The sequence below is a fragment of the Stegostoma tigrinum genome, chromosome 10 (genome assembly GCF_030684315.1).
Source record: "Stegostoma tigrinum isolate sSteTig4 chromosome 10, sSteTig4.hap1, whole genome shotgun sequence".
In the NCBI taxonomy this organism is placed as follows: domain Eukaryota; kingdom Metazoa; phylum Chordata; class Chondrichthyes; order Orectolobiformes; family Stegostomatidae; genus Stegostoma; species Stegostoma tigrinum.
Window position 1 is genome coordinate 80,196,842 of NC_081363.1, and position 15,763 is coordinate 80,212,604.

The following is a 15,763-nucleotide window of genomic DNA, read 5'->3' on the forward strand; positions in this document are numbered from 1 at the left end:
ATTTCCCTCATCCGTCCTTTACAAGGCCCTAAGCTGTGTCTGATTCCTTTCTCGCAATTCCGCCCTCATTCCTTCTATTCCCTCCCACAATTATAATAGGGTCCCTCTTGTTCTCGCACTCCCTCTGCTCCCTTGTCAGTATCCTGCAAGTCCCAGTACATATCTCTGCCATTCCCCTCCCTCTCCCCGTTCTCTCTCGTCCTCCTCCCCCTCTCCCCCTCGCTCCCCTCCTCCTCTCTCTATCTCTCTTGCTCTCGCTGTCTTTTGTGCTGTCTCCTGCCCTCTTCCCCAGTCGCCCCCGCCCCTTATTCCTCACACCCCCACGCCTGCTCCCTCCCACCCTACCCCTTGCTCTCTCTTTGTCTCTAGTGCTGTGTCTCTCTCTCTCTCTCTCTTTTTGCCCCAAACACACTCGCTGTCTTTTCCCCTCATGCTGTCCATCCTCACCCCCCCTCCACGCACGCACACGCACGCACACGCACACATGCGCGCCCTCGCCCACTCCCTCTCCCTCGCCCTCTCCCTCTGTGCAGCCGGGATTTGTAATATTTGATGTCCTTTTCTGCAATCCATCTCATGCTTAATTCTGGTGACTCTTTTTGCCTCTTGTTTCTCTCTTAAGGGCATGCCTGGATTCAGTACGGCTCAGAAACTGGATAAGTTGGGAATGAGAGGCTCCAACACGTGTGAGCTAATCTTTGAAGACTGCAAAGTGCCAGGTATTAAACTGTTCACTTCTTGGATCGGATTTGGTACAAGTGAACTCAGTACTAACTTCGAAAAGCAATTAGTTACACTGTTGAGAAGGAAAAGCAAAATTTTGCAAGGCTGTGAGTAAGAAGCAGGGCGAATGGGGTTAATTGGGTAGCTCTTATGAATGTCTTATCCAGGCATGATGGGCAGAATGGCCTCCTCCTGTACTGATTTGTTCGTTAGACAGGTTGGGTTCTTGAGGATGTTGTAAGGATCTGCTTCATAAATGCTTTACGTATCGCTCTGTGACCATGCAACAGATAGCTGAGCGCTGTCACCACCCCTTCCTTTCTGCAGCCTGGGCACAGACTAATAAAACTGCACTTATCAATTATATTAGGGTAAGTGAGGCAGACTTGTGCAAGAGGATCCGTTTTATGCTTGCAACAGAACATTATAAAAATGCAGTTTTGTCCCCCCTACTGCTTTTGAATCATACAACAGTAGACAGTCCAGTTTGCAGTTAAATGTTTATGCCAGTCAGTTTCCTGAATTTTAATAAGTACTGGAGTAAATCGACTTGACAGGGTTACAGTCACCTATAATGTCTACGCTGCAGGAAGTGACCAGGTACACTTTTCTGACAGTGATTAGATACACGGTGCATGAAGGATTCCTAGTAAACCAAGTATTGTAAGGGGGGGGTTGTAATCTTTTACAAAAAAACTGAGGCATGGTCTGTTGCTGTATTGGGGAGTGTCAACCTCACCAGTACACCTACCTGCCATACTGACCTGAACCCCTTTCTTAAAGACATGCTGTGACATACCTTCGTGATATCTGTCATTTCAGCCACAAATATCTTGGGAGGATTGAACAAAGGAGTCTATGTGTTGATGAGTGGTCTAGACTTGGAGCGACTGGTGCTGTCTGCTGGCCCTCTTGGGTAAGGAATGACCTTCACTGCCTTCTCGCTAATCATGTGTCTCACCCTGCGAACCAGCGCTTGATGTTTTGACGTGAAAGACACTGTTTAAATGCAGAGAGGCACTTTTTAGTCAGTCACGTCTCAGACTGAACTTTGCACTAAAGCTTTCTGCTCTGAAGCCCAGTGGGGGACTCTGTGCACTTTTTACTGCACCAGCTGAGGTTACCACTAGCCTGTTAATCCAGAAACCCAGGTAACGACCTGGGTTTGAATCTTGCAACGGCAGATGGTGCAATGTGTATTCAATAAACATCTGAAATTAAGAGCCTAATGATGACCATGAGCCCATTGTCAATCATCGGAGAAACCCAGCTGGTTTACTTAGGGAAGGAAAGTGCGTCCATGTGACTCCAGACCCACATCACTGTGGTTGACTCTTAACTGGCCTCTGGCCAATCAGGGATGGGCAATAAATGACAATGGACAATAATAGACAGCGACATGCTGTGCATAAATTTAAAAAAAAGTTAGAGTCTAGCACTGCGTACAGCTAGGCAATTTAACTACAGGAAGCATGCCAGCTGAGCCAGTGTCTTTCTGTGTGTGTGTGTGTGGCATCAACCCTGGCTCATTGGCAATGTTGACCATAGGCCATCTGCCACGTCTGACTCATACGTTTATGGCTTTAAGTTGCTCTGCAGAGAATTGAGCATGCCTGCTTGTGTTATACTGCTACATCTCTACAATGGCAATTTATTCCTTCAACCCATTGACTCAGAGGTGAGAGTGCTAATATCAAGCAAACTCTGACACCTAAAGGACAAGCTGTTTGTGACTAAATTCTTTGCCTGAAAGTGCATTCCTGCTACATGTTGGTGAGCAGCGTTAAGCAACCTGGAACGACGGGGTGTAGACCACCTTGAGGGTGACACGGCTGATAAATACAGGAAATAAGAGCAGGAGTAGGCCATCCAGCCCATCATGGCTGATAATCTATCTCAATCTCATACTCCCTTAACATTTCTCATCTCTAGATACCTATCTATTTCTATTCTTAATTATATTCAGTGACTTGGCCTCCATAGGTTTCTGTGGCAGAGAATTGCACAGATTCACCATCCTCTGCGTGAAGAAATTTCTCCTCATTTCAGTCCAAAATGGCCACCTACCTATCCTGAGATCATGACCTCTCAACCTGAATCCTCAGCAAGGGGAAACATTTCACGACATCTGGTGTGTCTAAGACCATTCTATACCTTTCAATGAGATCCCCTCTTATTCTTCTAAACTCCAGTGAATATAGGCCCAGTTGGCCTAGTCTCTCCCCAACTGTTCCCAGGAATCAGTCTGGTGAGCCTTTGTCACAGGCCCTCTAAGACAAATATATCTTTTCTTGGGCAAAGATAGTAAAATTTTGCACAGTACTCCAGATGTGGTCTCACCAAGGTCCTGTACACTGTCAGTAAGATGTCCTGCTCCCTAATTCAGATTCCCTTACAATGAAGGCCAGCATACCATTTGTCTGCCGAACTGCTTGCTGCAGATGTGTACTTATTTTTATTGACTGATGTACAAGGACTCTTTGTATGTCAGCCTTTTCCAAACTCTCAGCATTTAAATAATAATCTGCCATTCTGCTTTTCTCATCAAAGTGGACAACTTCACATTTATCCACGTTATACTGCATCTGCCACACATCTGCCCACTCGCTTCACTTACCTAAATTCAGATAGTGAATGGCACTGGTCCCTCACTTTTCACTGCCTTGCACTCCAAAATGACCCCACTCTATTCATTGTGAACCAGATCTCAGTCTATGCCAGTATATTACCCCCAATCTCACACATGCTGTGATATTTGCATATTAATGTCCTATGTGGGATTTTATCAAAACCATTTTGAATATCTAAATAAGGCACATCCACTAGTTCCCCTTCATCTGGACTAGTTATATCCTCAAAAAAGTCCAGTAGGTTTGTTAAAAATGATTCGCTTTCACAAAATCATGTTGGCTTTGTTTAATCCCAGGGGTATTTTCTAAGTGTCCTGATTTTATATCCTGTAGAATAGATTTCAACATTTTGGCGGCAACTGATAAGCTGACTGTAATTCCTGGCTTTTTTTTCCCACCCCTTTCCTTTTTTAAAGAGTGGGGCAACATCTGCCACCCTTCAATCTGCTGAGACACTTCCAGAATCTTCAGATTTTTGAAAGATAACAAACACACCTGGTACTTCCATGATCATATCTTTTACTACCCTGGAGTATAGATTGGTGCCACAGATTTGACTTTCACTGCATTCCCTGGAGGAACCACCTCCAGCCGTTTTGTGGAGGCAGATGGTTCAGACCTTGACCTTGCCTGGTACTTTCACTCTGTCGGGTGCCCACCAATTTCTCTTTTTGCCTGTGAACACTCCACTGCAACCATTTTTGTTGTGAGTGCTCGCCATGAAAACAGCAAGGTAAATTAAGACAGTAGTGGGGGTATGGTCAGGTTTTGATTTTTAAATGTCGATAGGTTTAGAAACAAATACTGGGGCACAATAGACTGTGGACCAAGTACAAATAAATGGAATCAGTATAGTTTGGTGTTTTCTCGGTCGGCATAAATGTGGTGGGCTGAAGGGCCTGTTTCTATGCTGCATGGCTGAGTTCAAGGAAGACTGAGAGGTAGCTTCCTACAGTACACTTATTGGGGTCTGGGAAAGAATGAGGTTGTGCAGAGACATGTGGGGATTGGCTCTTCTTCAGTTTGATCCAACATCTTCATGTTTACTGTTCTCCTCGTTCGTTTGCAGCATCATGCAGGCCGTCCTAGACCATGCTCTCCCTTATTTGCACATCCGAGAGGCTTTTGGTCAGAAGATTGGTGAGTTTCAGGTAAGGCGAGTGGCATTGTCGCTAATTTTGTTTTTGCTTGCGTGGACTTCTGAGGTTTGGCATGGCAGTAACATCCAGAACTGGAAGTCGATTCTAGGAGCAGCGTCAGCATTCTGACCACCACGCGCAAACCCTCGGACCAGGCCAGGCAGCTTAGAGACAGCGTCGAACTTGGGAACTTTACACTTCCTCTCTTTTCTCACTGCCTCGCGTTGAGATACACATTACTGGTGATTCAAAAAAAAGACAAGATTAAAAAACATTAAGCAAAAAAAAACCCAAAAGAACCGCGGATGCTGGAAATTGTAAACGAAAGCAGAAATTGCTGGAAAATCTCAGCAGGTCTGGCAGCATCTGAGGCAAGAAATCAAGGTTTAACATTTCGGATCCAGTGACCTTTCTTCAGTTTAAAAAAAACACAAAACATTTTCCTGAGATCCAACAAAAATGGAAAGTGGAGAGGAGAAGTCAGCAGGTCAGACACTAACTGTGGAGAGACAAGCTGAGTTAACAGTTTAAGATTTATGACCTTTCATTGCACCTTGCCATGTGCAAAATTGTCTTTCATTAGATTAAAAAAAAGAGAGAGGTTAAAGTAAATATAGGCATTTCAGAGAACCAAGGCTGGGAAAATAAAAGTGGGGAACTAGGAAATGGCAGAGGAGTTGAATAAATAATCTTCTTCAGTCTTCACAGTTGAAGACACTAATAACATTCCAAAATTAATTTAAAAAATCAAGGAGCAGAAGAAGAGAAGGAAATAGATATAATAACTATCATTCAAGGAAAAAGTACTAGGGAAATTAATGGGGCTAATGACTGATAAGTCCTCTGCATCTGTTGGGATGTGTCCCAAGATATTAAAGGAAGCAGCTGCAGAAATAGTGGATGCATTGGTAGTAATCTTCGAAGAGAAAACAGTTTTGCTCCCCTTCCCTCAGGAAAGATATACTGGTGTTGTACGCAGTCCAGAGAAAGTTCACTAGGCTGATTGTAGGTAGTGGAGTGAACTGTCCCATGAGGGAAGGTTGATTGTTTCGGGCCTGTACTCATTGGAATTTAAAAGAATGAGAAGTGATCTTATTGAGACATACAAGATTTATTAGTTTAGACTTTAGCCTGATTAGATGTAAAGAGGTCGTTTCACTTGTGTAGAGACTAGAACCAGAGGGCATAATTCCAGAATAAGGGGTCCCACACATTGAAGACAGAGACGAGGAGGATTATCTTCTAAGGGTAGTGAATCTGTGGAATTCTTTGACAGAGAGCTGATGGGTTGGGTCATCAAGTGTATTCAAGGCTTAGAGAGACAGATTTTTAATCAGCAAAGGAATTGAGGGTTATGGGGAAAAGAGAGGAAAGTAGATTTGAGGATTATCAGATCAGTCATGATGTCTTTGAATGGCATTGCAGCCTTAGTGGGATGAATGGCCTATATCTGCTGCTCTGTCTTATGTTCTAACTGCATTTGAGATGCCCATTAGTTTGAGTTCTGTAGCAAGTAACTTCTTTTCAGGGACTAAGGCACTGAGTGAGTTTGATGTTGAATTATTTGTGTTGATCAGGTGATAAAGCAATGAGTTAAAATTCGAGTGCGGAGTGGTAGTCCCAGATTCCAATTGAGGGGGATTGGTAGCACTGGGGAGGGATAGTTGTGTTCCTAATCTGAGCAGTAGCTCTAGGGATGGAGCATTGGGTGTGCATTAGGAAAGGGTAAAGCCATTGCAGAGCTGGAGATTTGGGATACCTAAACTCATTCTGCCTCTTCCTCTTTGAAGTTACTGCTTTAAAATTTATCTGTGACCATGGTGTTAGTCACTTGTTCCACTGTCTTGAGCAAAATGCTGCATATGCTGGAAATTTCAACTAAGAACAAAAGAAACCTGGAAAAACTCTCAGGTCAGGTGGCATTTAAGGACAGTTACATAGTTAACATTTTAGGTCAATGGCATTTGGAGAGAACAGTTTCTGACTACGAGCCCAACCATCCCTCCTTGGTGCCACCAATCCCTCTGAATAGGAACCCAATCTTCCATCATTCTACACATATTTACTCATAACAATTTCTTGTGTTCTGTTGTTTCCTTTAATTTGATGTCGTTTGTCTGCTAACCTTCCTGTGAAGCACCTGGGGATGTAAGGGCACTGTATAAATTGATCCTGCCCAGGTATGATACAGTTTAAAAAAAACTTCAATTTCAGAGGATAAAATCACTTCATAGAACAAGCTCGGACACCATTTTGGATATCATAGATCTAACTATGGAGTTTTGTTTGCACTCTGAGGACCTGAGTTTGAATCTGACTCATAGACCTGATCTTGGCAGGTGTGGGAATTTTAGTTGCACTTTCCCTCTGTCTTACTCTCCTCATCTTCCATTGGCCCCATCTTTGGTGCAGTCATCTGTTCACGTTTTGTCCCTATCATATATTCATTTTACCCGGAGCAAAGTTGGAAGTTGTCACGAGATGGGCTAACTGGGGTGTCTCCTAGATGTGTTTAACTTGGTAATTGTTTCACTGTCTCCTTTCACTGCAGCTTTTACAAGGCAAGATGGCTGACATGTATACCCACCTGAGTGCCTGCAGACAGTACATATACAACGTGGCAAGAGCTTGTGACGAGGGACATATGAGTGCAAAGGTGAGGCTACAGAGAGAGTTGTGAGGTTTACCCTTGTATGAGCAGCCTCATTGTCAGCTTTTAAAAAGGTTTGCATAAAGTCTTGGCTGTGCTCATGGGCTTCGTGGTTGTTTGTGTAACCTGAGCTTTATTTCAGCACAGTCTGCTGATTGTAGGAGCCTGACTTGATATGAGTTGGAGTAGCTTCAGTTTAGTCTCTCGTGGATGTGCCATAACATTGATTAGCATTGGTAGAAATCTCATATACTGAACCTCTAGCATGGGAAATGCGTACATTATCACACAGCTATAAGCGATGCATAGTCAGAGTTTTACAGGAAAAAAAGAGGCCATTCGGCCCATCATGTCCACGCCAGTCATCTGGTCCCACCATGACATGTTGTTCATTGTTGAACTGGGAATAGGTTATTGGGCAGGATTGAGGGAGATTTCAGGGTCTAACCATGCTGTATCAGGTTGGTCATGTGTAATGTTGACATGGTGACAATAATATTGACGTCTCACCTTGACAGTCAGAAATTCTCAGCAGCACCTGTATGTTGTTCTACAAGGGCCTGGTGGCTTCCCAAAGCAGGAAACTCTGTTCAAATGACTGTCTGATCATTGTTTTGAAAGTTTGAACAATCGTAGTTTGACGCCTGTAGAGAGGCAATAAATCGATATTTAAAATAACTTCTTTTAAACACATCACTGCAGCCTCACTGAGGATAGCAGCATCATTGGTAATGTCATTCTGTTGCGATAAGAATGTTTACAGTTCAGGTATATTTTGCAACAGGATTCCTTCAGGATGTATACACAAACTTAGAGGAAAATTCCTAACACAGCACTTGTCTCTCTTTACGAAGTCTGTTTAAGGGCTCCTTCAGCAGAAACCTGGTAGTAGGTAACTTATTTGTGCTCTCACTCAGGCCAACAGTGTGCTTCACTTGAGAATCATAGAGGTTTAAAGGAGGCTATTCAGCCTGGATGTCTATGCTGGCTCTTTGCTTGAGCAATTCAAAGCCAAAGTTGTAGTCCTGTTCTCTCCCCATTGCCTCCTGCCTTCAGCTTCAAATATTGATCTCATTTTCTCAAAACTGATGCGCTGGTCTCTATCTCAACCACTCCCTGTGTGAAAGTATTCCAAGCTCTGAGGGAAGAGGTTAGGAGAATTCCCTTCACACTGTTAACTTCAGTAATCAAAGAGTGACCATTTGGCACTGTTTCCTCTACATTTCCCTTCATTCTGTCAAAACTCTTTGACATTATTTTTGAAAAAATATCTGCTATTCTTTTCTTTCTTCCATGAATCCACATTTCTGCCTCCCAAATCATCTACTTCTTCCATGGGGCGTTGGTGGTGCTACTGCTACAGTTGACTGTCTTTAACTGCTGTAAACCTGGTGTGTTGCTCAGCAATTCCAGAGAGCAGTTCAGAGTCAACCGGATTGCCGTGGATCTGAGCCATGTTTAGGCTGGAACGATGGCAGGTTAATGACTGCAGATTAGCCGCATTAGTGAACCAAATAGTTTTTTTTAATGACGTTAATAGTTTTCAATTATAAAATTTATTAAATGAATTGAAATTCCACTCGCTGCCAAAATGTGATTTGACACCTCTGTCCCCAGAACTGGATTACTGGCGCAGTGATACTACCTCTACACCATTATTCCCCCCTTACTGAGTGCAGTCATAGTGCCCTTCCATTGATTTTATTTTCTGTCCGCTTTCACTGCTTCTTGTTTGTGTCTCTATGTCTGTTTTGTTCAGCTGTACTTTTGGTGCTGTTTTTAAAACTATATCTTCCAAGGGAAAGTAGAAGCGCACACATCGATCAAATGTAGTTGAAGTGGGTACAAACAATTGTGATTGATGGATAAGTTTACCTGCACCGTTTATCCCTCCTCTTTGCTTGATAGTCAGTGCAAGCCGCACTTTACTATTATCTTCTCAGCCAGGCTCAAAGATCCCACAGTGCTATTCAAAACCGAGAGTATCTGTCCCTCAGCCAACACCACTAAAGCAGATTATCATGTCATATATTCTCATGTTTCTGTTGATGCAGCTAGCTGTGTGCAAATAGGCTGTTGCGTTTCCTACACTACAACAGTAACTACACTTCACAAGTATATTAGAGTTGTGGAGGTCTACAGCAGGGAAACAGGCCCATTTGGTCCAACTTGCCCATGCTGCCCAGCTTTCACAATTTTAACCCAGTCCCATTTGCCTGCATTTGGTCCATATCCCTCCATACCTGTACCATCCATACACCTTGTCCAAATGTTTCTTAAATGACAAAGTTGTTCTCACCTCCACCAATACCCCTGGCAGTCTGTTCCAGACACTCACCACCCGCTGTGTGAAAACATTGCCTCTCTGGACCCTTTTGTGTCTCTCCCCGTAAGCCTAAGCCTTTTAGTTTTAGACTCCCCCCACTGTGGGGAAAACTTGTTGGCTATTTACCTTATCTGTACCTCCCATGAACTCTATAAGGTCACCCTTCAGTCCCCTACACTCCAGGGGAGTAAAGTCCAAACCTGTGTTATGGGGGACAAAGTGCCTTGGAACATTCTGGACTTTGGAAGCTGCTGCAATGTATAAATATTAGAAGTTCGCAAGACTAGAATGGGATAAGAAGATCCATCGGGCTGGTTCCACGAGATGTTGTGCAGTCTGGAGTATTGATCAAGAGACTGCACACTTTCAGTCCAGTTAGAGCCTGAAGTATCTCCGGGTCTAGAACCTCATTTACCTTGCCTTCTTTTTTCCAGGATTGTGCTGGTGTGATTCTCTATGCTGCAGAGGCAGCTACAAAAGTCGCTCTGGATGGGATTCAGTGCCTGGGTGAGTGCTGTCTCCTTTCAGTGGTCGATTGAGGGTGAAGGGCTGGGAACAAGCCAGAGAGGCTGCCACAGCAGTGAGAAAGGGAAAGTGTATAAGCATTGGCTAACAAGGAAAGGCTGTCTGTAGTAGTCCCCTCGCATCAGAGCAAGTCAGAACAGGAAACCTGCAGTGTCTGCACATTCAAATGGTGTATGGAAGAAAGGCAGTGAAGGTCTTTGATAGGATCGGTGGCTAGAAAGCATCTTCTGTTGTTGGGGGAGCCCATAACATTGGGGCTTAATGTTAAAATTAGGGCTGATTTCAGGATGTACTTTTTTACACAATGACTAGTGGGTATTTACACTTCCCTCTCTCAAAAAAGCCATTCCAATTCCGCCAATTAAACATTTGAAAGCAAGGCCGACGGGTTATCGTTGGGTAAGCCTGCTGAAGAAGAATGGTCCAAGCTAGTAGAGTCTTGGTCTAATGGAATGGTGGAAGGTGATTGCAGCACAGCAGTAGCCGAATGACCCCGTGTCCTGGTGGCTGCAGGTGAAGATCAGGAAGCCAAATGCTCAGGAGTAGTTGCCAGATTTATGTAGAGAGAGCAACATTTCCGCTGGGGAAACTTTATAAGCTGAAAGTGTCTTTCAAGTGACCAGTCTTTCCTTATTTTCTGTCCCACGCTGTAAAGGAGGGTTAAGCGAACCTCTGGAAATGAAGGAATCACGGATGGGACCGGCACGCTGCGAAAAGCTGGGGGAGGGGTGGACAAAAATATTTGTCACAGTGTTTCCTATCTGACTTTCTTTATGGTGCAACCTGTTTCCATTCCTTCCTGTTGCACATCATGCAGCTGGACCACTCTCCACTTCTACCAATTAAAGGGGTTGTTTTAGCTGAATTCAAATTCTCAGGCTGCCATGGCAAGACTGAAATTCTGGGTTACCATAAACCACAAAATGAAGCATTATAATGAGTCTTTCACCCTATAGAGTTTAAGATCTGTCTTCTAGCTCTTTGTAATTTGCCTAATACTTGGGATTGGAAACTGGCTAAGTATAGTCATGGTTCTCTTGGACCTTATGCACTCAATATGGTCTTTGCTAATCATCTCTTGTGCTAACATGCTCATACTAACATGTTTGTGATTTGCAGGCGGCAACGGATACATCAATGACTACCCTATGGGTCGCTTTCTGCGAGATGCTAAGTTGTATGAAATAGGAGCTGGAACCAGTGAAGTCAGGAGACTCATCATTGGGAGAGCATTTAACGCCATTTACAAATAGCCCAATTTCCCAGCCACTCCCTAAAGACAAGGCCTCGTACATGTCTCCTCATTCTACATGTTGCACAGCTTAGCGCATTACGGCAATATCCCATTAACTTCTTAAGGTGTGTGTACCCATTGTACTTTGAAGTGCCTTGGATTCTATATCAGGAAATCCAACATTCATAAAAATATCAGTTGCAAGGGTAGGATTGTGGCAAAATCATGAATGCTGTCTTCCGTTGAACACAAATACCATATTGAACAGGAGGAAAGGATTCTGCAGTTAGCAGAGCAATAGGATGCTCAATGCAATGCAAAAAAATTGGTTCTGCATCATCACTGTGGTCTGTTGGTTAATGCACTGTGTGATGTTTTATTAATTTGCAGAGAAGAAATGAAATGCAAATGCCAGAGGATTATCTCTCTGCAGTACCTCACACTGAAATGACAGGATTATTCAGTGTTGCTGGCTCAGTTATGCATAATCTATACATACCACCTTCCTCCAGGATCTCATTGTACTTTTTAAGTGTTCAGCTGTCATTGTTATGAAACTAGAATGCGAGAGTCAGCAGATGGTTCGCTTTCCAGAGCAGCGCCAAAGTTGCAAGCTGCCCAGTTTGGGTGCCCCTTAGTTCAAAATAACAAATGCAAGCCCATATCCCCGGCATTGCCCACAATATATCAGAGGGCAGCAGGAGAGTTGCCCTTTGTATCACACATTGTATTTTGCTGCTGTGGTGGAGTTCTGTATGTAATTAACTTCCCCTTAAGACCGCAAGGTCTCTGCACGACCTGAGGTCAATCACAGTTTAGTCGTTTTATCGTTAAAATGGTCTCGAGACCAGAAAACAGCATTTAGTCTTGCTACACCATAACATTTCAGAGTGTCATATCCCACTTTTTGTTACAGGCACTGGAAAGTGGATGAGCGTTGTCCAGTCTTTAACCTTAATGCTTGTTTTATTCATTCTGGGTGTCACAGGCAGGATTGGTGTTTATTCCCCATCCCTAGTTGGTGGCAACCCATCTTCGAGCCACGGTTTTTATACAACCAAGTGTCTTGGCATGGCCGCTTCAGAGGGCAGTTGCTATTCAACCATGTTGGTGTGGGTCAGGAGTCACGTATAAGCTAGGTTGGGTAAAAGCAGCAGGTTTCATTTCCTTGGACACCTTTCTGCATTTCATTTCAGATTTCTGTGCATTTTTTTAATGTAGTTTCAGTTGCGAATGGATTCTGGTTCCTGTCCTGGGGGAGCAGGATGTACACAAGAAAGCCAGTGCACAGATACCAAGGAGGGAGAGAGAACGTGCTCACTGCTTCATGTTAAGTCTCCACACTAAATATCAACCTCCCACTTAGCCTCCTAAACTTGAGAGTCTTAAAAAGTGCTGAGGAACAAGCTCTTGGTGTTTAATCTGTTTATTATTAAGGTGTATTCACTGCTGTTACAACTCAGTGCATTTCCCAGGAAGCCAGTGAGCTAGTGGGGGTCTGTGAGTGGGAATGACCAATTGTAAACCAGTGTCCCCAGCTTCTGTTGTTGTACAGTTTTCTTTTGGAACTGCAGCTGCGCTGGATAGTAATAGTGAAACGGGGCCTGTTTTCTCTCCTGTTTGTTTTTCTAATGTGCACAACAGCTTGCCTTTGATACCACATCTTTTAACGGTAAAATGTTCAAAGGTGCTCCAAAGGAGCATAGAGAGCCAGAAATTTGACCCAGCCTCAGGAAGAAGCATTACAAGTACTGTGGTCAAAGAGGTAGGTTTTAAACTGCAACTTTTAAAAGCAGGGAGAGGTGGATAGCTAATTCCAAAGCTCAGAGCCATAAGCAGCTGAAAGCATGACAAAACTGTGGGAACATAGAACAGTTCAGCACAAAAACAACTCTCATCTTGTGCATAGTCATCGAGATGTACAGCACAGAAACAGACCCTTTGGTCGAACTCGTCCTTCCCTGACCTAGTCCTATTTGCCAGCATTTGGCCCATATCCCTCTAAACTCTTACTATTCATTATACCCATCTGGATGCCTTATAAATTGCATTTAGAATTGTACCTGCCTCCACCAATCCATCTGTCAGCTCATTCCATACACACACCACCCTCTATATGATAAAGTTACCGCTCAGGTCCTTTATAAATCTTTCCTATTTCACCTCAAACCTATGCCTTCTAGTTTTGGACTTCCCACCCTTGGGAAAGACCTTGGCTACTCACCTTACCTATCTTGGATAAAATCAAAATTATAGTCTTGTGTAATTTTCCAGGCGCTCTCATTCCCATATGAACCTGCCTAGTCCTGAGAGAAACATAACAAATCTGGATTTGGAAGAAAAATAAACTGTGATAGATTGAAACCTCAAAACACTTTACAGAAAAGTCCTTGTCTTTTTAGATACTCATTGTGTCATGCCTGCGAGTGGTAACAGCATTAAAGTCCCTTTCAGTGCATCTTGCAGCCTTGGGAAGCTTAACCTGCAATGGAAACTCACCTATCTCCAGTTTGGTTCTGGCTGAAGTTTCCAGTTATAACTGACCAAGAAGCATGTGATGCACAGTGTGAAAGCCATGCAACAGGAATGTGTAAGTGAGGGCTGAGGGGAAAGAATAGAGAAGCTTAAACTCTTCATTCTGGAAGTGGGGCTGGGTGGGGGAGAGTGAGGTTGGTTTCATTGAAGTATGAAATAAGCTGCACTCAGAACAGCGACAGGATCATTTACCAGGGGGATGAACTGAAGCCTCTACTTGTTCTGGTCGCTTGTGTAACAGTTAGCAAAATCTGGATTCATGTCACATTCTGGAATCTGCTCAGTTTTACGCACTGTCCCACTTGCACAGTTTATTGTGACACACACACACACACAATGAGTATACACAAGGAGTCTCAATGTAAGGTTGCCTACTCTGGTTTGAAGTCACATTGTTTGACTACCCCATTCTCCCACCGTTGGTCATGCCTTCCTGCAATATGTTCCTTTGTTACCCAATTCAATATTTCTTGAATGTCAAAGCATTTTATTTCAGTCTCTGATATTGCTTAATGTGGTGATCCTATGAAACGATAAATCACTTTAACGCCCGCATGATGTTTCTCTGGATTTGCCTGCAGCACCCTAGCCCTAAGAGTAACCCTAGCCCTATTGCAGATTTGCAACCCTAGTCTGCTGTGAACGGTCATGTATATGTCACTCAAATTTGAAAGATCAGGTACTCTTGAGGATAGATTGTGCAATGAGTGTTCTTTTGTCTCGGGTCATTCACTCTAGATTCTCGGTTAGATGGTGCTCGATTTACTAATGTGAACTGCATCTGTATGGGATTAAAGAACTGTTTTAGGAGTTATTTGGCTGTAGGTTGTTCCAACATAGTGGTGAAATTGTATCTGGCGAATGATATAAAGGTGTCTTCATATGGTAGTGGTATCTGTTGAATTCTTTATTTGGGTCACAGCGTGCTACAGATGCCTTTAATGCTCAAAAACACTCAGTTCCTTCCCTTTTCCGCCAATAAATACATACTTCAACAGCAAGCATTAATGTAGCACTTTGAACAGAGTAAAACACCCCAAGGCCCTCAGTTATCAAACACAATAATGTACCACATGCAAGGATAAGGGCAAATGTCAAAAAGTGTAGTCAACAAGAGAGGGTTCGAAGGAATATCCTAATGGGGGAAAAGAGAAGCCAAGAGATATAAAGAGGGAATTCCAGAACTTGGGCCTTTTGCTCAGCAGTAAGCAACTAATGCATTCTTTATTGCTTACATTAATGCTGGATTGGACCTATTCTGTACTTGAGATAGCTTCAGATTTGGATAGTGTTGCTGCTTGTAGTTACATTCATTCTGAATGATAACACCAATACAATCTCCTTTCAGGGAATTACTTTCAATCATTTAATACTCTGTGGGAGGTAGATGAGTAGACTATAGATGTGATTGTACAGTTGATTCAATAACTTGTAATAAAACCTATGTGCAACATCTTCTGGTGTCCTGTATTTGATTAAGTGTGTGGGAGGATCAGCTCATGGTGGTACTTTGCTGTTTGCTGCTGTAAAGTGGTTATCAAGCAAATGGATCTGAATCGGCACCGTCCTGTGAAGCCAGTCAGTTTGGTATTTCAGACAGAAGGGAATTAAAAAGGGACTTCATTCATGTATTGAAATGTGTGTCGTTGTGATACAGTTTTGCAAACCTGCATTCTTTCTGCTATGGTTACATCAGTTATAGAACCTTTGATGAGGCACACCCAAAGGTGAATTGGATTCAAGACAAGATATGCTACATGGTTGAGGAATTTAACTCCGAGCAGGAAAAGCGGGGATAAGTATTGCATTCACTGGAGGTAGACACAAGAGCATCTCCAAGAAATTTCTGATAATGGTGGCTTAAATTGCGAGAGTCTGTCATACCAAAAGACTCATTATGTATTGAGCCACCTAATGTATGTTGCTCAATATCAAATGGTAAATTTAAGTTGTTCTGCAGATTACAGCAGAGCCATTTACAATTCTGTCACAGTGTATAGC

At 43.2% G+C, this 15,763-nt stretch overlaps 1 protein-coding gene across 2 annotated transcripts in view; it reads left to right on the plus strand.

The window, feature by feature from the left end:
* ivd (isovaleryl-CoA dehydrogenase) overlaps window positions 1–15,217 on the plus strand; it is a 67,028-nt gene extending 51,811 nt beyond the window's left edge. For both annotated transcript variants that reach the window (XM_059649304.1, XM_048538183.2), the window contains 6 exons: window positions 623–719; window positions 1,546–1,639; window positions 4,423–4,504; window positions 7,044–7,148; window positions 9,903–9,975; window positions 11,113–15,217. In XM_059649304.1, coding sequence (XP_059505287.1) covers window positions 623–719; window positions 1,546–1,639; window positions 4,423–4,504; window positions 7,044–7,148; window positions 9,903–9,975; window positions 11,113–11,246 — 585 coding nt within the window. In that variant the 3' untranslated portion in view covers window positions 11,247–15,217. The remainder of the gene's footprint in view (window positions 1–622; window positions 720–1,545; window positions 1,640–4,422; window positions 4,505–7,043; window positions 7,149–9,902; window positions 9,976–11,112) is intronic.
* The last annotated feature ends 546 nt before the right edge of the window (window positions 15,218–15,763 follow it).